We start from the raw sequence: 23,324 nt of genomic DNA, 5'->3' as shown, positions 1-23,324 counted from the left end.
AGAAAAATAATAAAATGAAATGGTATGCTGGGAATAATGAAGAATAATAAATAAGACAATACATGCGTTCTATATAATATTATTATATTGTAAGGCTTATAGATATAAAATAATATTTCTACATAAGCTGACAAAATATTCGGAATAACTAGTCTGCCATGACGTAAAAGAAATTAATTTCTGTTGCAAACTGTCATTTGTGAGGAGTAGGGTGTACGGTAAAAACCAAAATGTCGCGTGACGTTAAGCGCTATAATTTATTACTGTTGGCAGTTGGGGTTAATATTATTATCCCGAGTTACAGTGCTAAAAGTTCACCACTTTTGCCATTTCGTGTAGCTTGTAGCTATAAATTCAAGTCTGTTTTGTTATTTTTCGTTTTATTAAGTGACATAGAATTATACTTAATGTCTCAGTAACGTCCCTAGATCAATTTCTATGGTAAAGGAGGAGGGTGATTTCAATATAAATTATAGTATACACTATACATTATACATGTATTATTTATATTTTGAGACAAAAAAAAATTAATATTGAACGGGTGAATGCCCCTTTCGGACTATTCCCCCGAGAATGCCTCTGGGTCTACACGTGAGGTTATTACTCGTATATACTATGTTATAGTAGCTGACAATAGTAGGTACACGACGTATTTAGGCGTATATTATAACTAGTGGTAAAAACTCAGAATTAAATTTAATTGTTTTTAAATATCTAGTATACATAATTATTAATATAAATATACATTATTGCCATTTTTACAAGGCAGATAATTTAAAATATTTAAAAAAATGTTGTCTAGACTTGTCTGTAGCTTGTATAGTATATTTTATAATTAAAAAATTGGCCCTAAAGGCGAATATTTTTTCCAACTAATTGTGATACCAGTGTATGTGTGACGCCCGGGGTGACAGCTTCTGACGGTAATCTCCTATACGTGAGCTCTAACATAAAACGCGGTATGCGACTACAATTTTATAGCAATGTTATAGCATGTAGGCGTGTTTATGGGGTTCGTATTCCCACGCGACTTCAAGAAAAGCTCCATGTATATACAATATACCATTGAAGGCTTTTTATGTTTAAACCACACAATACTTGTTAATTATTTAAAAAAATTGCCACGGAAGATGAAAATGTATTTATTTAATATTTCATAATGTCTAAGTAGGCAGAGTCAGGGGCGGACTGGGGTAAAAAATCGGCCCGGGCGATCATAGGTAAAGGCCCAAAAATTACACAAATATACATTTTTTAATGACAATAGCTATCATTAATATTAAGCAAACCAAGCTACAGTTTTATAGATTGCATAAAGTAGGTACCTATTGATAAAATAATCACGGTCCATTGGCCCAATAAACCTGCGAGGGCCCGCAATCATAACAGCCCAGGGGGCGATCACCCACTTGCCCTTCGGTCCAGTCTGCCCCTGGGCAGAGTTAATTGATACCTATCAATGAAGTTGTAGACAAGTTCAAAATACTATAAATATTTTCTTATAAAAATAACAAAAACATTTTATATTTTATGATAATTAATTATGATTTTATTACGGGCTTTTTTTTAGAGTGAGGGCCCAATTTTTTGTTTTGCATACCGATATCGATATTATATACGATTTACCATCGTGAATTATCGTCGCTTATTCGTAACTTATAACACATAAGTTTGTAAATGATCCTCATACTATCGCGTCTTCAATAATATTACAGTATTTTAAAGTATTATAATCTAATTTTTTTAAATATTGGACAAAAAATTGATTTTCTATTTGACTAAAACAAGTGTCAGGTTGATTGTGGTATATGTATTGATCATAAATAAACGATACGAATATAATATAGTGTATTTTTTAGTTAGTTTTACCAAACAGCAGGTTTTATTGATTTTCTGTTTGTAATTTGTATGTAATAATTGTAAATGTATTCAATATTCCCAGTAAAAATATTTGATTTTTACGGTACAGGTAGTAAGAACACTTAGTATTAAACGTCCTGGCTCAAAATGTAAACGTCAATATGTCAGGAATCGTAAGGCAGGTAATGGCATTGTAAAGACAAGCCATATTCTATATCTGACATGTGTATATACTATATAGGTATTAATGGGTATTGATGTAATGACGTAGTGGCGTCAGAATTAATACACTGGGCTTAAATTTTAAAATACATTTATTTTTGAAAATAATTTAATATTTATTTAAACGTGATAAAACATAAAAATGTAATACAAATATATTATTTTAGCGTAATAAAAAAAAACTAAAAAAAAAAACGATATTAGTGAATATAATATATAATAATAAGAAATATATGTAAAAAAAAAGATTACAAAAAGTCTTTAAATAAAAAAAGACTACAATTATTTTATGATCAACGCAATGTTTAAGAATAATTTTTGATGGTCGGAATATTTGCCTAATTATAAATTGTTAACATATTATATCCACTCGTAATGCGTGGTGCATGTGTATTCAATACACATAACTTACTTATGTACCTATATTATTTTATTACTTGGCGTATGAAATAGTCGGTATATAGAAAAAATAACGCTTTATAATATATAACTTATATACTTATATATTTGAGTCCGAATAATAAAATTTTTGCAAAAGCTTTTTAAATCGTTCGCGAAATGAAAATTGTATTACAATAATATAATAACACTATTGTTATTATATCGTTATTTTCTAATATTGTATTAATAATTATCGGCTTGACGTTCGATTTCCGCGCGTTACCGTTTTGGTCGCGTGTGCGGGCGACGGAGGGGTCGACCGAGTGGTTTTTGCGCAACCGTCGAATAAAAAACGATATAATATCATTATGTTGTTATAACGTTGTAACTCTACACGTCCGGGCCATCAACCAAATGCCTACCGTCGACACCAACGGTCATGTCCGCTGACCTAGCCACCAGTGCTTCGATGACACTTAGCTCTTGCAGCTCGCCTCGCTTCCGGTGCTTTCGGCCACCGCCATCTGCAGCCGCTTGATTGTCGATGTGCTTCATGAACGGCTCGTCGGCCGCGGCTCCAGCGTCGTCGTCCGCGCACCACTGGCATGTCATGCGGGCGTCATCGCCCACCTTGACCGTCTGGTGGACGATCAGCAACGTCAGGAATGACACGGCAAACAGTATGCCGGGCACGGTGACGCCCACCATCAGTTCCCACCACGTCTTGTTTAAGTCAAAACGGGCCAGCGCCGAAAACGAATCGTTCTGTATCAAAAACAACAACAACGCAGGCGTTAACCACTGTGGAAAATCTCAACAGAAATCGAAAATTGAATTCCCTTGTGAAACACGGAAAGTGGATTTTTGCAAAATTCGATCGATATTTCTCGTATACTTAATCGAGTCGATCAACAACGGTTATTTGACGAGTTTCTCTAGCCCACGAGTCATCAACTTTTTTAGGGAGCGGGCCACTTTTTATTTTACAAAAATGTCGAGTGCTACATAATTAAAACATATTATATAATTGTATAATGGAATGCAATTTTATCAAGCTACCCTTGAATAACATTTAATATTGCTATATTTTTAGTATTATAATTTTACATTAAATTGTAATCTTTCATCACGAAAATGAATTCGTTACAAGCTAAAAAAATACAGATTTTTGTTTAACATATGGGTAAAAATAATTATTGATCCGTTTTTCTTGAATACGCATACGTTATACGGCCGGTAGTATTCGTCGGAATTGTTTCGTTTTTACTTAAGTGACACATACCTATATGGCTATATTTAACACAGCAATAAAAAAGTCGTACAATTTATGATGTTCGTATTATATAATTATGTTAAGTACTTTATCGAAAACCGACTTACGCAGGCAACAGGTACAGACATTGGACACAACCATATGACCATATAATATATTCATATTATAATGCCGTTAGTATTTATTGGGGATTAAGTAGTCATTGGTATCTGGCAACTGTTTTAGAAACTTTTGTTTTAATACGCTTTCAATAGGGATAATTTTTTATAGAAGTTCGAAATGTTCATATACTCATGAAAACAACTAATATTTTCGTAGAAAAAAAAACTATTTTGTTAAAAATAGAAATCATATAGATTTTATGCATATAATATTTTTTTTATGGACCACCTAAATATAACTAATATAAAGACCACCGTGCTTTCTGCTCAAGCCACAACTCCTACCTTACCCCCTCTATATTTATGTATAATATATTATTGTATTTGGCCGGAATCCGGAGTTTGTATTATTACTACGCGGAAAACCAATAAAATAATTAATAAATTACGGGAGGCACGTTACCTTTGTATAAAAACACGGGAACCGGCTTAAGGCCGTGTGGTTATCACCAGCTCGGCCATGCGTGAAGCTGAAGTCTTTACACTCGTTGCGCAACGTATTCACGCACCCTTGCTGGTTGATGTACAGTCTGGTGGAGTTGTAGATGGTGAGGGCGGATTGCGCGGGCACGAACGTGTTGGTCTCGTCGAGCAGCCGATCACTTGCTTCGTATATCGACCAGAACGTCGTGAAGTTTATGAACAGTTGCGGCATTTGCGATTCATTGAGCACGGTGCCGTTGATGCAGTCGAAGGCCCTGCAGGTGAAAACAACAGGGAATGAGAAAAAAATTAATTAAAAATGAGTCTAAAAACTTATAGTTTTCTGCACTTACCTCAGAGAATTGACGCTGTCTCTCGTTATGCCGTTACAGCTGGCCATGAATATGCCGATGGTTGAGTTCTCGTCGGTCCAGATCTCTTTGGGCGTCGCAAGCGGTTCCCCATGTGCCGCATTGCCGTTGGCCTTGTTGTACGCCACCACTCGCTGACAATCGCCCGTGTGCACCGTGTCCCCTAATCGCAGGAATACGTTCACACCCGTCGTCGTGATTTTGTTACAGTATCGATCACAGTCAAATGGCCATTTAATCGTGAAACAACTTGAAAACGCGAAAAAAAATGCATATTTAACTATTTAACAATAATGCAACTGTAGCTGTATGACGACTGTCTGCGGTGGCGGTGCAGTAGGTCGTCTACGAGTCAAAAAAAAAATCCGCTGTTTTTACCTCCCGTTGTCACAGATGAAATAACCGTTGAGCTTTAAATTTTCTATGTCGCTGTTGATCGGCGATCCGCTTTTGTTGTAGTAACATTGGTACAGTTCTGACATGTTGGAACAGTGGCCCAGCCTACAGGCCATGATACCCGTGAGACCCAAGCACTCTCTGTTGTTGTTGCAGTTGTACCGTTTCAGTGTATCCGGATTTGCCTGTGGAAAAGCGTGGTTAATCGTACGAGTTCTGACAATAATAATATATAGAGTTGCGTTGTATGCGCTCAGCAACTTTATAACGTATGAGCCGGTTAGTGGCATCGACCCTATCATGGGGTCTGTGTCATCACGTTTTTTATTTTGTTTGTTTGGAATATACTTTTTGGTGCTGGTCGAGTCATACAATATAACACTCGTATACTATAATATATGTCTATACTTAGATTCGTCAAGCATGCTCACCCCTACTTTGTCCTATAGTAATAAATTTATTCAAATTCTGACTGTTGGAATTTTCAAATTTTTGAACTTTTTTTGAATAACTTATGCAAGAGCGTGTCCTGTGTCGATACGAATTTTAGTATTTCAAATGAAAACCCTTCCCTTTTTTACTGAAAATTATTCCTAGTAGGTAATTCTTTAAAAATGATGATGAACTCGAAATTTTAACAACTAGTTTCTCAGTTATTACAATGCTTAAAATAAGGATAGTAGTCCTTAAAAATTGTTTAAAACAAATAAACTTAATATAGATGTAATATTGGATATAGTATTTATTATACTCGGACCATTTTTACAAATTATTAATCATTTTCAAATCTCCATACCTCACATATTTTCCAAACTCATTATCATGAACTTATTATCTTTAGTACTCAATATTTACAGTAGGAAAGGGGTTCTAATTTTAAAAACAGAAATTTGTATCTTCCATAGAAGATTACTCATAAAGTAGTTAAGTAGTACAAAGAATCTCAAGTATTTGAAAATATGATCCTAATAAGTAATATTGTATAAAAATTTCAAAAATCAAATGCATTAACTAAGAAAGATGGGGGTGTGCATTTTTCAGATTGGTTAATCACACAGTATAAGAAGTATTTTACCGTCTTCGCCAATATGCCGGGGCTATATTTTTAAAAATATATTCTGATTTGTAGTTTTAATAATAATTGCGTCTCTTGGTTATTTCTTCGATCACGAAATGCCGCGTGCTAAACCGGCGCGCCGCGTTTATTATACAACTATACGTTGTACCTACTGCAATTTATATGTATTATATAATGTTAAGTTATAATATAATTTTTTTCTGTACACCCTAGTACCTCACAGTCGACCTATATGAATTGCGTGACGGAATCGTATTTTTTATGGACGAAAAGCACGGTGTTTTACTCGAATATGTTGCACATACCTTTGTAAATATAATTTCACGGGAGTTTGTGTTTTGGTTTCGACGTGAAATAAAATACATATAATATGTATTCGGCTTTAGGCGATATTATATATACCTACCTACTTAATTACGATGACCACACGTGGTATCGGTGGTTTTGGCTTTGAAATTGGCGGTGGCAGTGGCTGAATTAGTCGACCGCGGGTCGAAATATATTTCATACGCGTATTATTAACGAGGTCGAGAAACACGACAACGCGGTCGCGTGCGGTAAAAAAACTAAACAAAAACCCAACACCCGCGACAGCGTACGTATAGTTTTGGAAACTTGCCTGCGGACATGAAACGCTCGTGAGCCGTGTGCAGTTCTCTACCCCGATTTCGGTTCCGTTTTGCCGGACCGTGACCAGGTACTGCGGACAGTTGCCCGACGGTTTCGTCAGACACCATTCGCCGCATGACGCCCACTCGCAGTTGTTGGACACCGTCGAGTTGATCGTCTGGCACATGAGCGGCACCGTCTCGATGGCCGCGTTGAACGCCCTGTAGCCGGGCACGTAGATGGCCACGGACAGGTACACCAGCGACACGGAGCTCAACACGAACGTAAGCTGGCACACGCATATCAGTCCGCAAATGTGTCTGTCCTGTTCGGGTATGGGCTTCGGCGGCGGTTCGTGTTTCTTCTTCCGGCTACCGCCGCCCGCGCTGTTGCCTCCTCGATCCTTGGCTGCCATAGACTTTCGGTGCTTTCCTGTATAATATAGGCATACGGTCAGAGCGATATCATGGGTCATGGGTGTAAATAATAACGTTTATAATAATTATTAATATTAGGTCATTCAATTTTTTTTTTTAAATTTCGATTTCTGTTGTTGCGTTGTGTTTCTCTTTCGCCGTGCGGCGGACACAGCAGCAATCGTTGTGCAACGGGAACGTTTAAAGGGCTAAAAAAGTGAATTTATTGCGCGTGTATAAAGTTTTTAGATATTTTTCCAATCGTTATTTGTCGTGTTTAAAAACGGTTTGCGGGTACCTAGATATAGGTAAATATATTATTGTATATACGTGTGTATTTAAATGTTAGGTTTGGTCGAATTGAACCCTTGTGATTGGCATCTACAGCCGGCACAGTGTTTGAAAATAAATCGTTAAAAGCCAAAAATCGATGGTTTAATTAATTTTTACTTGTGTAGGTACTTAAAATAATTGAATGTACAGGTATATATACAGGTATATAAGTATATATTATATTTACTTAGTTAATGGAAATGTTACAACCTGCAGTGTTACTGCTGTATAAACAAAATTAATGATTAAAATAAACTGGCCATTGTCTATTTAAAGTTGTCTCTCTACATTTAATCATTGTTTATTATATTATAATTTTATATTTATCTTACATTATATTAGCTATATAATCGATTAAATGGTTATAATAATGTTATAACCATAACATTATATTATAAGCTATTTTGCATACTGTAATTTTATACAAGCTCTGCTGTTTGGTAAGCGCCTAATTTGGCCAGCGTCAGGTCTTTGACCCCTAAATTCTTATTATAATAGCGTATTATTATTGTTACACGTGACCTTTAAGAATAAAGCTTTATAAAAGCTTCACTTTTATGTAAATTAAATCGAGTAACTCAAACAGTATACTTGGAAAACGAAAATTATAATGAAGTAACGATTTTGTTTATGATTTAAAATAGACTTTTCAAAGCTTATTAAATACAAGGAAGACATTCAATGTTTTTAGTTTTCTATTTTATATAAGTTATACATGAATATAGATGTATACTTTTATGATTTTGTACATAGATAATAAAAATACAAAATGGAAAATAATAGAAAAATACATTATTACAATATTTTAATATTATATTAATTGTTATTTCTAAACTAATTCTAAACTAATTTATAATTTACATTCAACTATACATATAATTGATTTATACTTTGCATTAAATTTCCCATATAAACTATTTTAAAGGAAACTAAAATACGTAGATATAGGTACTGTCAATATATTGGAAATAAATAAGATTTGTTTAAAATGTAATTAATACTAAACAACTTTTATTTTAAATCATTTATTACTATTATTTCTCTCACAAATATTGTATATTGTGATATTGTTATTAAATTGAACTCAATAATCTGATGTCGAACATAGAAAATGTAAAACGTGAGAAAGAATCTCTATATATAATATACTCTCTGTTATACGTGCGCACTAAATTTTGTATACGGGTAAACGAATTATTTATGTTAAACTTTGTTGGTTCTTATTATTATAGAAACTTATCAAAATTTCTCGGTGACAGTCTTGTCGGGTGGTTAGCAAACTTTTCTTTTATGGTACTTATTAAGAACTTTCCTATCTATAATAAAAAAAACAGGGTAAAAATGAAAATTCAAAAAAGTAAAATTGTCGTACTTTAAAAGATGAAAATGATATTTTTTAGGCTTTAGATATACAAAATATATTTTATCTTAAAAGTTAAAATATCATATAATTTAATATTACCGGGGCTGTGAATTATATGCACTAAAAACTTAAATATTTTCTTAATACCCCTAAATATGAATTAAATAATCTTAAAAATTGTTAATTTGCAAACTATCCAAACATTTTTTTTCTAAATATAATTATAAAATATTAATAACGAATAATAATAATAAGTACTAATAAATATTTTAATGAAGTTTTATCATGACTACATATTTTGTATAATTATATTATTTATATTGTTAATATTCTGTACCCCGAGTAGTAGGTTCTTAATATGACATGCATTTTGACTATGATTTAAATTCACAACACTTCTTATTTATTTGTTTTAATTTTAAACGTATGAGACTAAATTACATAATTTAGATTAATATAACATCATCATTTCAAGGTACATTTTTATCATCGAAATTATACAATTCATAAGTAATAATCACTTTTTCACTTATTCGAAAGTGAAAGATCTTAAGATTATAATGTTGATAACACAAGGTATGCTTGTGATTAAAATACTCTCATGTGGCCGTCATATTACACACATACAATACCTATCAGTATACATACAAGTCACAAAAAACATACACACAAAACATACAACTTATAGATAATTGTATACATAATAGTGTATATACTTACAGTTTTGTTTGTTTCTTGAGTATTCGGTTGTATGTTTTGGAGCATATCAAAATGGAAGTATATTTTAACTGGAATTGTTATTTATCTGGTTTTTTTTCGTTGCATGTATTATGTATATTGGAGACTGTTTTACCGTTGATCGGCTTTAGTTATTCCATGTCGATTATGCGATTTTAATTTACCCGTACATGTATGCCGATAGATGTCTAGTCGAAAACTGTTGCATTACGAAAACATATTTGAACGGAACACGTAATTCCGATAGAGTGACACTCCCCTGTTTATTCGATGCCGCCAGCGGGGAAGGGTCCCAACCACAACGAACCCTGGTGGAAGTTTTTTTCTCTCTGCACATGTCAGCCCCTCTCTTGTACTGGGTCAAATCGATTGTGTTTAAGACGATCTCGCGTTGAACGTTTCAATGAATTAATGTAAGCATTACGCTTGCTGTAGTGGTAAACAATATCAATACATCAGTACCTATATACATAGTGTGTATACTGTATAGGTATTGATATATTATGTATTACATATCACAGTAAAGTGCGATCAAACGATACACGATTTTATAGGGCGTTGCATCTATCTGTATTCATTCAAGCGTTTTTAGCGGGGATGATAGTCGAAATTTGGAGAGGGGGTATTCAAATTCAATAATTTTTTTTATAATTTTTTTAACCGTATAGTTTATTTGACAAACAGTTCATATATTATAATATATAATCAGTCATATATATATAATTTGTATATATATGTAGGGTATTATATAAACAATTTATTTATGAACAAGAAGCATATAATATATTTTATAATAATATGTATGTATAATAATTATACGTCTATATAAACTATTTTTATAAAAAGTGAAATATACATGTATAAAAAATAATTCATTTAGGCATGACTAAAGCAATTAGCTTTTGTAGGCTTTGTAAACAATTATAAACTTGTATAAGTAATTTTAAAAAAATATTTTTAAGATAGAAAATAATTTTTGGCGTACACAATTATTGAAATTAGATTCGTGTGAAGTTAAAGCAGAATACAATTGCAAGTATAAACTTAGTTAGACCGAATCAGTGAACTGAAAATTTAGCATTCGCTTCTGTGCCTGAAAAAAGCCATTATTAAATAGCAAATGTGTGAGTCTATTGATCAAAATTCGCCATCTTCTTCATCTGTGCTGAATGGCCGTTTGGACAATTTTCTCCTGTAAATTATATTTAGTGAGAAATTATATACTTATTCGACAATCGTTAAAATACATAAAATATTATTCTGTTAAATAACAAATAGTGATAGAATTTTTTATATAATAATATTATTACTGTACCTTCCTATTTAAAGATGAAATATTTTAAAATGTATTTATTTATTTTTATTTATGCGTAATATGAAAATCAATTACTATCTTTCTATTTTATAATTTTAGTTTGACAAAACCGAGAAAAAAGTATAATCATTTAAATCCAGTATTCATTTTTTTTTTTTTTTGAAATGAAGCCTCATTAATGGGTTATTGACAGGTCCTAAAATTCTATTTTTTTTTACAAATTTATTTATTAGTAAAATATATTGTTTATTCGCTCATGTCATTATCAGGTCCCAGTAAATTATGTAGGTGTTGAATCTGTATTAATTATTTTATTAATATGACATTTAATATAATATTATATGCTTGTATCTAATTTTTGGGTTTAAAGGTACAGCAATTGTTTAAATGTATATTGTGTTGCACTGTTGCGTCATTTTCTTTATTATTTTATCGTAAAAGTTTTTTTTATTCTTAAAAAAAACATAGATTGAACGGTTTTAATATAAAAGTTAATAAAAACTAATTGGGTTTATATAGTGTTTAAAACTTTCCATTTCTTTACTTAATTAAATTTAAAAGCTGAATACAGTGATTTTTATTTTTCAGTTTGGAATGTTTTCAAAAATGTTATTACGAAATTATCTTTTATACAGTCGTGCAGATTGTATTATAAATAAGAGTAGATATGTTGGACATTAAACTTAAAATTATAGCATCGTCGACGGCAATAAATTGTCGTTATTGTCGAATGAATAATATATAAGTTGAGTACTATGTATGTAGTTGTTAGAAATATATAATAAATGTAACTCTAATTTAATGTCAGACGTATACAAGGAGTGGTATAATAATTTTATGAAATACATTTCATTCGGTTTGTTTGTAGTGTATTTTCTTGTTTTTGTATGGCTCGTTGGGTATTATTATTATTTATTATTATTATTGTTATTACATTTATGTGAACAATTATTTTTTTATCGTACAATTTTGAGTTTGATTCGATCGCGTGTGCTGTGTGGCACGACGGTAGACGAAATTTTACTGGTTAGGTTATTTAAAACTATGTTGTGTTTCACATGGTTACATTATCTTGATCGGATAGATTAATCGCGTGTAAAAGAGTTAAACAAATTGTATAGCATATTAGTGTTGGTTTTCATATTATGTCGGCATTGTCGAGATAGTTAGAAGATATCCGGGTAATATAGCATCGAGGATATTCAGTCGGAGAATAAAAGTGTTTCTAATGTTTCTATGGACATGCGAGTCTATTAAGGTCGCGAATTGTGATCACCACTGAAAACAATACAGCCTATAAAGGTAGCAGGGGTCGCGAACCTTTTTCGGGCCATGTGACAACATTTTGTAATCAAAGTTATTTATTTAGCGTATTCAAAGTTATAAGAAAAATTCACGTGCCAGTAATATGTTTATAGGATCGATAAATAATTTTTTTATATCAGTTGTGGATTTTGTTTGCCCCCAAATGTTTTAACTTCATCCAACTGTGTATATTTTTTCTCTTTTGATTTTGAACGGTTCACTGTTGAAAATAAACTTTCACGTGTATTTTTACTCAAATATTAAGTTTATTTGTAATGAGCCAGTTTCTTGAAAGTCTAAAATATTATATTTGAAAGTAAGTATAGTGAGTTTCAAACTTTTATGATACAGAACTTAATTTTTTGGAAATAATAAAGAATTATTTTCATTCAACGAAAATTAAACAATGAAATAAATATATTTGTGCGTGGAGTTAACATTTTGCCAACGTGACACCTTTGAGTACCTGTGCCATAGGTTCATTAGTGACGAGACGGGAAGACGCGTGGGAATAACCAATATATAGGATTTCCTGGCGATTATCTACGTACGAAGAAAAAAGAGATGCTCACCTGATCACTAGTTGTGGGTTTTCGTTTTTGATTGCCGCTGTCCTTCTCCTGTCGATCATGAACTCCCTTTTGAGCGCCGGACAGTACCAGTAACACAGTACTGTGCACGACAGGACGAATAGCGTCCAGGGTATGACCACGGCGGCCACCAGAGTCTTGATGGTGTGGTGCCAGTCATAGTCGGCCACCACCCTGTCTGGGTAAGCGCGGCTGTAGTAACACGGGAAAACTTTTAATGCGACTTCCGGCGCCACGGCGGAAATTTCTCTCTCCCGGCGTTCAACAGCCGTCGTCTGCAGCGTGCTGTCAGAGCCCTCCAACAACATTGGCGGTGGAGGTGGCCCCAGCGATGTCTCGTTACCGTGATTGTAAAGTACTTGGATCATCGGCTGGTCGATGACATTAAACTTGAGGATGTCCTCCAAACTTACGTGGCCGTACTTATGGGCGAACGTGCTGCAGTTAACGAACGGCGGATAACCGCAGCCTTCGGTGTTCACCAGGAAGCGGACCGCCGTGCCTGCCCATTCCAGCGACTCAGGAGACATGCGGTCCTGCAACACGCCAAAATACTTCGTTACGACGTCATATAATCGGTGTAGTTAGAAAATAACAGTTAATATTGATTTTTAAATATACTGCCGCAACTTATAGGGCCGGATGGATAATCTCGGCCCTTCGAGAAATATTTTTCTACCGGCCAATAACTTGCTATAGCGGCCCATATTGGTCAAAATTTAAAATTAATGACTATCACATTTGTTATATTATAATATAGCTGTAATAAAAATCGTACTGCGGCTATTTTCTCCTACCAGCCCAAAATTTTAGCGGCCCTCAAGATTTTTGGCTTTGGATGCAACGTTGTTATTAGATGACTATGTGTAATACACTAATTTTTTATATATAACCGTAAGTCAAACATCAAAATTAATCAGTTTTTATAGTCTCATAAAAAAAAGTATCTTACTATCTTTACTATAAGTTGTGAGTATGAGTAAGAGTGATCGATGAATAGAGAGATTATAGAATTAAATTATTTCGTTTATTTTATTTTTATTTGAATAAAATATTATAAACAAAAATAAAAATAAAAATAATAAAGCATTCACATTAATATGATAGGAACTTTTGTTATACATAAGAAAACAATATGTGTATAAATAATTTGAATTAAAATTCATAGTAGTTTGATTTAATTTAAAATACTTTTGGCGCTTGTGAATTTTTATTTAAATTATACACATATTATATTTTATAAAAATAATGTATTCAATTTGTTATTGCAGGAGTATACTGGTAGTTTTTCTAATATAACAAAGAAAATCTACCAGATTATACCAGTATAACTTAATAATATAAATTTATTGGTTACCCGCTTCGGTTCCACCACATAATTTCTTTATTTTTACGACGGTTTTGTTTAGGCATCGACAAAAAGTATTATATATTTTAGTCGTTTCGCGTCGTTCACCGAAATTAAAAGCTCATTTTAATTAGTTATAACATTTTATAGTTTTGACGTTAACCTTCGTTATAGCGTAACTCGTAAAACAGCACGAAGTCGATCAATCGTTTTAAACATTAAAAGTCTTACAATATTTCAATTAATTAATTTTATTTTATACCATTCGGTTTTTTCGTATCAAACTTTCTTTATTGTCTTTTATTGTACTTAGTTTATAGATGAGCTTTTTAAGTTACGTGGTCAGATACACAACACATACCTAATCCTTCGGATTTTTAACGAATTTATTTCCATTGTTTCAGTTATCTTATGAATACAATTTATTTCATGGTTACTTTTCTATCGTTATACCCATTTTTCGTCTTATTTAATTAAATAATTAAAGATGCCTGTTTGTATTTACCCGACATTTAGATGAAAACATACGCGAAAATGTGTTATATGTTTTAGTTTTATTTTACGATACAAAGATGAGAATAATAATTGAGCTATTTGGACATTTTCTTATTCAAGTCGTGGCTTGTATAAAATAATAGAATACAAAAATATTTGTCTTTTAAATATCTATTATATAAATATAATTTTTATTATTATTTTAAACATTTAACTTCATTCATATGTCTCAGCCAAAGATTTATTTCACGTCTTTTTCTTGTATATTTTTTAATTTGCTGGTCAAAAAGTGATTATTTTTGGCAGGTACCTATCAAAACTATTATTGTAAAACATGAGCGGATTTCGTGATCAATCGTCAGTAGATAGCGGTGTTACCTACACCAACTGATGACCGTATTTTGTAACCTACATAGATGTTGAATTTTGGATTCGTTGTTTTCGTTGTCATTATTGTCTATATCTCTATATGTAAAGTTTATTTTCATTTTGAAAAAAATTCTACGAACGTCTTTAAAAAAAAACACCTAAACGTTATATTTTCTAAGTATACGCCCTTTTGGTTTCGTGCCTGTTCGTATTGTTGGTACGGCGTCAGTGAATAGTTTACGGTTATCTGATGGCACCGCGTGGTGGCCGACGTGCAGCCCTCCCGGCACGACGACCATGTACACTTGCTCAGTCCCGCGGCGAACACGTGCTCATGCAGCGCGCACGTCCCGGGCTCGGGCGCGTACCGGGCGATCAGCCGGGACACCGCCGGGTCGACAACAAACGGCACGAGGAACAGGAACACCATGAACGACAGCACGGCTGTAGTGCCTAGACACAGGCTCACTTTGGGCTTGATGCGCTCACAGAAGCTATCCTCGGCCGGTTCGCCGAGCAGTCTCGATCCTTCGTCCTGGCTGGGCAGTCGGCTCCGCATTTTCTTCTCGTCGTTTGCGACAGTTTCGGCCATTAGTTTTCCTAGTCGCTATCTGTGGGGGACAAAATAAAATCACTCGTGTTGATTAGGTATTTACATAATTCGACGGCGGTCGGCTGATATTAGTGATGTATAGGTAGGTATCCGCAGACATGTGTATAGAATACGTATAATATTATAAGTGTTTTGAACATTTAGAGTATAGTCTTACTAAAAATTCCACGAATCAGAAATTTAAAAATGTCATAATTTAAGTATAAAATGTGGTCGAGTTTACTCGTTAAATAAATCTGTATATTATAATAAGCAATCAATCGAGTTTCGTGTCACAACATAATGGAATTGCAGATTTATACGAGATGATATTTATTTTATAGATTTCGATTTTTAATCGATTATTTCTGAATCTCGTCTTCGCGATTCCACGTGTATTCTTCTAATCCATAGTAATAAAATAAATTAAATATTAATAATAGTATTTTTTTGATAGTTGATTTTGAATAATTATCGATTTCATTCGATGTGAATTTTTCAGTAGACAATCTTAAACTTTTAAAATTAAAATTTGTAATGTAAAAAACCTCCACCCTGCAGTAATACGTGGAATATAAACCTTTAGAAATACATTCAACTTTTTACTTTGAAAAATATACTTAATTTATGGTAATTTATACTAAAATTTGCGTTTGATACCTACTCATTTTAATAATAGGTATTTATGTGGTACCTTTTCAGAATTTTTAAAAAGAGTGACATTGCATTTTTAAGACCAAAAACTCTTAGTATATAACCTTAAGTATGGTTAAAATAAAACATTTTAACAATATAATAATTTCGTGTATAATATATTTATAAGTATAATTTACGTTGATTTCACTATCGTTAAGCAACAGCAATTATGCGTACATATAATTATATCGAATATATATATATTTTATATTAGTTATTTGTTATAAAAAATGTCTAAGGATATATATCAATATTAACAATATTATTATATAGCATGCGTGTTTGATCTCGTGTACGAAATTGGTGCAAATCACATTATTCTTGACCATATCTTGTTGATACCGGCGGTCGAGATTTTCATACAGAAGAACGACAACGTAAATAATACAATATACAATATACATTATACAATACATAGATTTACAAATCTTCGCCTATAAGCGCATCGTTTTAAAACTATACATACCTAGTATTCAATTACGTTCTACTTATACCACTAGAAACGCTCGTGTGAACATATATTGGACGTACATGCATTATTAAATAAATTATAACAATATTTAACGTATATAATAATATATAACAATACAATCATAAATTACAATGAGTATAATATAGACTTAATATTGAACAATTTATTGTTTAAAAATTGTATTTTACAATATAACATTATATATATATATGCGCATCTATGCTGTTCGTATACAATAATTTAGTATAGTATTATATTTTTGGTGATATTGCTTTAAATCAGTTTAAAGTACTGCCAAAGTGTCTTGTTGCGCATATATCTATAAAATTCCATAAAGCTTATTGTTTAATATTATCGTGTGTATTAGGCATCAAGTGTATAAAAAAAATATATATTTTTAAAAATTTAGCGACGTTGAAGGGTGTGTCAAGTCACAAAATATGTAATTTATGTGCAGAATTTTCGAGATGCGATGAATTATATAAACGAGTGAATACAATTTAATCTCACTAATAACAATTTTTTTTCATATTTTAACAATCACGCGTTCCCCTCACCGATCCGGATTTGTGTTGTGTACGAAGCTTATTTTTTATGTAAGCTGTCCGGATCTTAGTGAAATGTAAGCTCTAGTAGTCTGGCAACGAATACATCTGTTGCTGACGAGTAGGGCTATCTTGCAAGAGGGGAATGCCTGGAAAAAGAAACAAAATACATGGTTAATCAAACGAAATAAAATAATCGCACAATATTATATATAAGTAATTATAGTATCCTGCACGTATAATATATTAAGTAATAAATTTCTTATATTTGAGACTAAAGTCATGTCGGACATAATGAAATTACTAGGTATATATTATAATATACCTAACGGTTAGGTTAGTGCGTATGTCGTGTTTGGCAGTATAAGTCACGAGTTAATTTTTTTGTCATTTTTAATTTGGGAGCCGTCAACATTTTGTGAAGACTCAAAGGAGCCTTGGGATGAAAAAGTTTGAATACCTCTGACCTAACCTATAAGAATATGATATAGTCGCGGTGGTGTTATCAGGACTTTTCAACCGAGTCGGATGGTAAATTGGACTGCAAATGGAGCTGCGCCCCAAGAACAACAATTGTGTAATATATTCAAATTTTTTTTTTAATTTTGAAAAAAATTGCAAAGACGAGAAATCGTAATACAAGACCAGACATTTTATTCACTTTTTCATTAAAAATAAAGAAAAATGTTTATGATAATAAAAACAATATCATACTGGCAGAAAATGTAATAGGTACTATGTATAGTTAGATCATTGGCTTCCACCGATTCATAATATCGAAAACAGCTCATATCTCTATTTACGGATTTATAAAAAAGCTGCAAGGCCCAACGGCTAGAGCGCCCGTGAAAGAGTACACTGGATGGACAGGATGCGTGATTGCCGTCGACTTACGACTGTAGGCATGACTCAAAAATATATGATATAACTATTCTGTGTTGTACTCACGTAGCGAATCTCAGAGGGACGTGTTGTCCAGGTCGACGGTGGACGGCCGGTGGCCGGCGATGCTGTCCAGCTCGCGGTCGTGCAGTGGGAACAGCGTCCGGATGCTCTTACGCTTGAACCGCATCTTGGCGTCGTCGCCCACCTCGACCGTTCGCTGGCACAGGATGAGCGTCAAGCACGATATGACGAGCATAACCACCGGTACCACAGACGCCACCAGGAACTCCTTGTACGTGCGGCCCAAGTCGAACCGGACGACTGCCAGCTCGGGTATGCCGGTGGCGTAGAAGCACCGGAACCTGGCGCGAGCGTTGTGGTCGGAACCGTCCTTGCCGAACCGTCGAATGAACACGTCGCACTCGCCGCGGAGCGTGTTCACGCAGCCCTCCAGGTTAATGTGCAGGTGACTGTCCTTGGCAATAAGTAGTTTGTGTTCGCGAGGCGCCACCACGTCACCGGCCACGATTGGTCGGTCGCTCTGCGCGTTCAGGTTGGTTAGGTGCGAGAAGTTTGCAAAATCGGCCAGCACGTCCTGCCGCAGTAGCGACCCGTTGACGCAGTCCGTGGCTAGCAGATCTCCCGGTGGCCCTCCCAGCACCACGCTCATGCACGACGCAATCAGCACGTCGTCCTGTTCCTCGGACCATATCCGCCGCCGCCGTTCGTTTTCGATGATGCCACCGTCGCCGTCTTCGATTTCCCCCGGTAACGGATCGCCCTCCATGTAACCGGGCAGGTGCGCGGCCGCATCGCACCGTGCCAAGAATGTCCGATCGCCGCTCAGTACGATCACGTTCTTGTTCCTGGTAGGTATGTCCACACACCTCCGGTCGCAGTTGTACGGCTCCAGTATGCGACTGCACTCGCCACGCAGGCAGCTGTTCAGGCCCGCTATGGCCATGCACGTGATCTTGCCCCGGTACTCGTTGCACTTGAGCGGCGGCTCCGTGTTGCGGAACTCGCACCGGAATGCGTCCGTGATGTTTATGCACACGCCTTCGGTGCAGTTGAACGTGCCGGTCAGTGTCTTGCACTCGTCCCGGATGCACGTGTACCGCTTGGCGTTCTCCGGGTCGAACCCGAAGCACGTCTTGTTGACAACGTGTGAACAGTTGTGCAACAGCAGCGCCGACCCGTTCTGCCGGATGTTGACGTAGATCTGCGCGCAGCCGCCGGACGGCTTGCTCAGGCACCATTCGCTGCACGAGCTCCAGTCGCATTTCTGCGACGACACGTTCCTGGTGGTGGTGCACACTACCGGGTCCTCCGATATGCCCGACTTGAACTCCCGCATGGTCGGCATGTATATGGCCACTGTCAGGTACACGATGGCCACGCTGCTCAGCACTGCCGTCATCTGGCACACGCATATCGTACCGCATATCCGGGTGTCCTGCGGCGGCACCACCAGATCTTCTACTGGTATCGGTTTCTTTTTCGGCATGATCGTGAAGATCGGCTCAACGACGACGACGACGACGTGCTATATGTTTTATGATAGTATTACCGCGATATCCCGTGGTCGTGGTGACCGCTTGAACTATATACCGTCGGCGCTGACGACGACGACAACAACAATAACAACAGTGGTACACCCCCCGCGCGCGATACCACCGGGCGAACGCGAATAACGAGGCCAGACGCCGTGTTGTGCACACACAGTAACGGTGGCGCGGCGGCGGCCGGGGTTCGCCGTTGACGCCGCCGCCACCGCCAAACGGACCGGCGCCTCGGAATCTAGACCGCCGCGGAAAAATCAATAAATCCAGACCGTCGCGCGAAGAGATAACCACGACGCCGACTTTCGTTATCACGTGTTTGGCTGTGTTTTATTGCCGATCGCTGATAACGATTTCGCCCTCGTCGGTCCGCTTTAGGTTTTTCGTTTTTTCAATTTCAAGTCTCCGCCGCCGTACTCTTCCGGCCGTTAGTCAGGATTTGGCCATTGGTCATGTTTTTTTAGTTATTATAATATTGTCCGCGCCAGCATCAATATTATTAGAGTTGACGACATACTTAAGTATAAGTTATAATTATAACTCTTTTCGACGGCCGAACGTAAAGCCAACTTGTATACAATATGTGTACTGCACCTGTACTATCAATACCTAACTAATAATACCTATACTGTTAATACACAATACACAAAACCCTTACACCACACGATGCCGTTATCACGGTCTTTCGTGATTGTGTCAATGTTATCGTTTGAGGAGGTCTGTAACACGACGAGAACCTACTTATTTACAACCCTTTGATACGTAGATTTATTGTGATATTATGTGCAACACCTACGGATTATTAATCTTAAGGATTTATAATATAATATAATTTATATATTACCTACATACAACAGTGTAAAATCGAATAGCCTTATATTATTATAATATTAGATTTTTCTAAAATTAAAGGATCGTCAAACACACGTAACCCTCGAACGGCGATAATACATTGTGTACGCTATTGATTATACGTATCATAGTATGTATGACGGTAAGTCGATACACAATATACAGTAATATTTATCATCACCAAAAAAAAAAATAATAATTTTGCTATAGCGCACGTGTTATAATTCTTACCGGGAAAGCTTGCGACGTTCTCGTTTGATTCGGTTTAGTCGACTGACGGACTTTTGCGAATCGGTGAGCATCCGCTGGCGAGTGTTTGGGCGCTATCTATACACTCGCGTGTATGGCGTGGTAATTCGACTTTTGCTTACTCTGAGGGAGAAACGGTTTAGGGTGGTTTTATACGTTCATAGGTAGAGCCACGAGTTTATATTAAAATTACATCCGCGTTCAGTCGAATATTTTTCTAATCGACACGATAATCATCCGTCGGCTGTCAATTATTTTTGGTGCGATTTGAAATATTTGTATTTTTCACGATAGTTTTATCGTCGCGTAAAACTTAATCATCAGGGGTAGTCAAAGATAATCTTGAAAAATCTACAGATGACAGTTTATTTTATGGAATAATATCGGTCATCTTCGCCATCTAAAATCTGCGTGGATCTCCGGGAGCTTATACATTTTTAAAACCCCCTCCTTCAGTGATTGGAATTTTCGTGGATCATGACCTAAATAATCATCGGAGTGCAGGTTATTTTATTTCGGATAAATGGATAATGTTAGCCCCCGCAATAATTCAAGTTTGAATGTGGTATCCCGTAGCTATATGATTTAATTAAAAAGAAAACTCGTTAGTAAAATGATACATGTTTATGTAAGTCCTTCTTACCATGAAAAATACATAAATATCAATCAAGAATGCAGTCAATGCAAACAACAGTACACGCGACGTCTCGATTGTTGCTCCCAAAACATTAAATATCGAAGAAAACGTATTCATTTATTTCGACACGTTTCATTTATATCGTTTATAGAGCGGTAGTGGTGAACAGCAAATATGTTTGATTTGACGTTTTCGGTCATCGTAGGTACGCTTTATAACGGAACACTATTTTATTTTATTTTCTAGAATAAAGTTGTATTTCAATCGTGGTATCGACATTCAAAGGCCCTAGAGTGATAGTGAAATAAAATAGAAATAGTGAATATTGTTGAATTCACCTATATGAAATATAAAAATGGTAATATATTATGCATTTTATTTTGTTATAATTTTCTAAAATATATAAAAAATTTGTTAATAATTTTCGAATAATCATTAAGTGAAAGAGAATGGTATCTTTATAATTTTCAAATAAATTCAAAAAATTTTCTATTTGTGAGAGCTAAGTTATTTATGTTAATTTTACTTTTAAATAAATCATTAACATTTTAAAATTTTTTTTCGTCAATGGCAAAATTACTGTTTTTATGCAATATAAATTAGGAGCGTCACTGTTGTCTAGATTCTAGACTTTATACTACTTTCGTTTCAATAAGTACACCATAAAGCATGCTATTTTCGTGTTAGGTAGTAAAATTAAAATATGCAAATAGATTATTTGTATCAATATTCGTGGACTTTACTAACCCAAATGTCTGAAAAGACTAAAAAAAACATTCCAATGCAAATAAATCCCAGCTCTAGTCATTTCGAGAAGTATTACATTTTTGTCGGGGGAATAAATAAAAGTAATCACTAATAATATTATCAATAAGTCATGATTAAACCTATCCTATTCGCGTACGTAAGGGTTGAATACCATAAAATACATTAATATATACAGGAACGAGCCACTCCCACTGGTTTCACAGCGGCCTCGTTCACTCCAAATGTATTACATAAGTATTTTACGATGTGAATAGAAATATTTCATTTCTGGATTCTATTTGGAAACGTATTATTATAGTATGATTTATTTTTACTGGAAAGTTTTTTTTGACATTATTCGTGTTTTATAAGGGTAAGTTTTTAATTATTTCTCAATGTTTCTGTTATATAACCGTTACATAACTGTTCGCTATACATTTGTGAATTTCACTCGCCAAATAGTAAGTATATAATATATACATATACCTATATTATATAGCATAATATATATATATATTATAGATTCTAGTGACATAATATAGCATTATACCTAAATTATAATCTAAGTTGTATAAATTGGAATAGAGTTACCAAATGAAATAAAACAATAACTGAATGCATTTTTATTTGTTGTTCAACGATCAACAATTTTATGATTTGATTTTGTTTCCTATTTCCTGGCTGTTTGAATATAATTTGTTATTTTTAAATTATGTTTAGAATGAGAAAGCTATGTTGTATTTCATTATTGTAGATTTGTTTTTATCAGTACATGTTTTTATGTGTTCAAATTATTTCTTATGTAGGTACCTATATTGCTAACTAATAAAAAAAATAAATACCATTTAGATTATGTTATATTATTCTTGATAGTATTTTAGGTTATCAAAACTTATATTTTTTTAAAAAATTTGAAAATTGCACAAAGAACTGCCTAATATTTGTAAGATTATATACTGTTATATACTTGTATATTTTACGGTGTCAAATTATATACCTTCGTAATCCTTAGTAATTTTTTCCTAACCCAAAAATAGTCTT

At 34.5% G+C, this 23,324-nt stretch overlaps 4 protein-coding genes across 7 annotated transcripts in view; 1 reads left to right on the top strand and 3 right to left on the bottom strand.

The window, feature by feature from the left end:
• LOC100160735 (cilia- and flagella-associated protein 298) overlaps positions 1-23,324 on the top strand; it is an 87,258-nt gene that overhangs the window by 18,322 nt on the left and 45,612 nt on the right. The gene's annotated exons all lie outside the window — the stretch shown is intronic.
• LOC100568742 lies at positions 2,362-10,302 on the bottom strand. Of its 2 annotated transcripts, XM_003247846.4 has the most exons (6): positions 9,607-10,302; positions 6,785-7,206; positions 5,070-5,272; positions 4,674-4,940; positions 4,301-4,595; positions 2,854-3,228 (listed from the first exon to the last, which is right to left on the bottom strand). In XM_003247846.4, the coding sequence occupies exons 2-6, from the start codon at positions 7,187-7,189 to the stop codon at positions 2,854-2,856; spliced, it is 1,545 nt and encodes a 514-aa protein (XP_003247894.1). In that variant the 5' UTR covers positions 7,190-7,206; positions 9,607-10,302. The 2 variants fall into 2 exon arrangements, with proteins under 2 accessions (XP_029347018.1, XP_003247894.1); XM_029491158.1 differs by lacking the exon at positions 9,607-10,302 and having other exon boundaries at positions 2,362-3,228; positions 6,785-7,189.
• Positions 10,439-21,851, bottom strand: LOC100568649. Its single transcript, XM_003247845.4, has 4 exons — positions 20,882-21,851; positions 15,249-15,657; positions 12,817-13,370; positions 10,439-10,816 (listed from the first exon to the last, which is right to left on the bottom strand). The coding sequence occupies exons 2-4, from the start codon at positions 15,636-15,638 to the stop codon at positions 10,762-10,764; spliced, it is 999 nt and encodes a 332-aa protein (XP_003247893.2). The 5' UTR covers positions 15,639-15,657; positions 20,882-21,851; the 3' UTR covers positions 10,439-10,761.
• LOC100568512 lies at positions 16,432-20,569 on the bottom strand. The gene is made up of 2 exons (XM_003247843.4): positions 18,300-20,569; positions 16,432-17,500 (listed from the first exon to the last, which is right to left on the bottom strand). Exon 1 carries the CDS (start codon positions 19,741-19,743, stop codon positions 18,310-18,312), a length of 1,434 nt encoding a protein of 477 aa, XP_003247891.1. The 5' UTR covers positions 19,744-20,569; the 3' UTR covers positions 16,432-17,500; positions 18,300-18,309.

This window comes from Acyrthosiphon pisum, chromosome A3 (genome assembly GCF_005508785.2).
Source record: "Acyrthosiphon pisum isolate AL4f chromosome A3, pea_aphid_22Mar2018_4r6ur, whole genome shotgun sequence".
NCBI lineage: Eukaryota > Metazoa > Arthropoda > Insecta > Hemiptera > Aphididae > Acyrthosiphon > Acyrthosiphon pisum.
The sequence above is the reverse complement of the archived record's forward strand: the minus strand, read 5'-3'. Positions and strand labels throughout refer to the sequence as shown.

Excerpts from the sequence above, each read along its gene's own strand:
- LOC100568742 (XM_003247846.4), bottom strand. The coding sequence starts at position 7,189 with ATGGCAGCCAAGGATCGAGGAGGCAACAGCGCGGGCGGCGGTAGCCGG. Across the intron at positions 5,273-6,784 it reads CGAGCGTTTCATGTCCGCAG|GCAAATCCGGATACACTGAA; the intron begins GCAAGTTTCCAA and ends GCTTTTCCACAG. Across the intron at positions 4,596-4,673 it reads GACAGCGTCAATTCTCTGAG|GGCCTTCGACTGCATCAACG; the intron begins GTAAGTGCAGAA and ends TTTCACCTGCAG.
- LOC100568649 (XM_003247845.4), bottom strand. The coding sequence starts at position 15,638 with ATGGCCGAAACTGTCGCAAACGACGAGAAGAAAATGCGGAGCCGACTG. Across the intron at positions 13,371-15,248 it reads CGTACCAACAATACGAACAG|GACCGCATGTCTCCTGAGTC; the intron begins GCACGAAACCAA and ends GGCGTGTTGCAG. Across the intron at positions 10,817-12,816 it reads AACCCACAACTAGTGATCAG|GAGAAAATTGTCCAAACGGC; the intron begins GTGAGCATCTCT and ends TATAATTTACAG.
- LOC100568512 (XM_003247843.4), bottom strand. The coding sequence starts at position 19,743 with ATGCCGAAAAAGAAACCGATACCAGTAGAAGATCTGGTGGTGCCGCCG.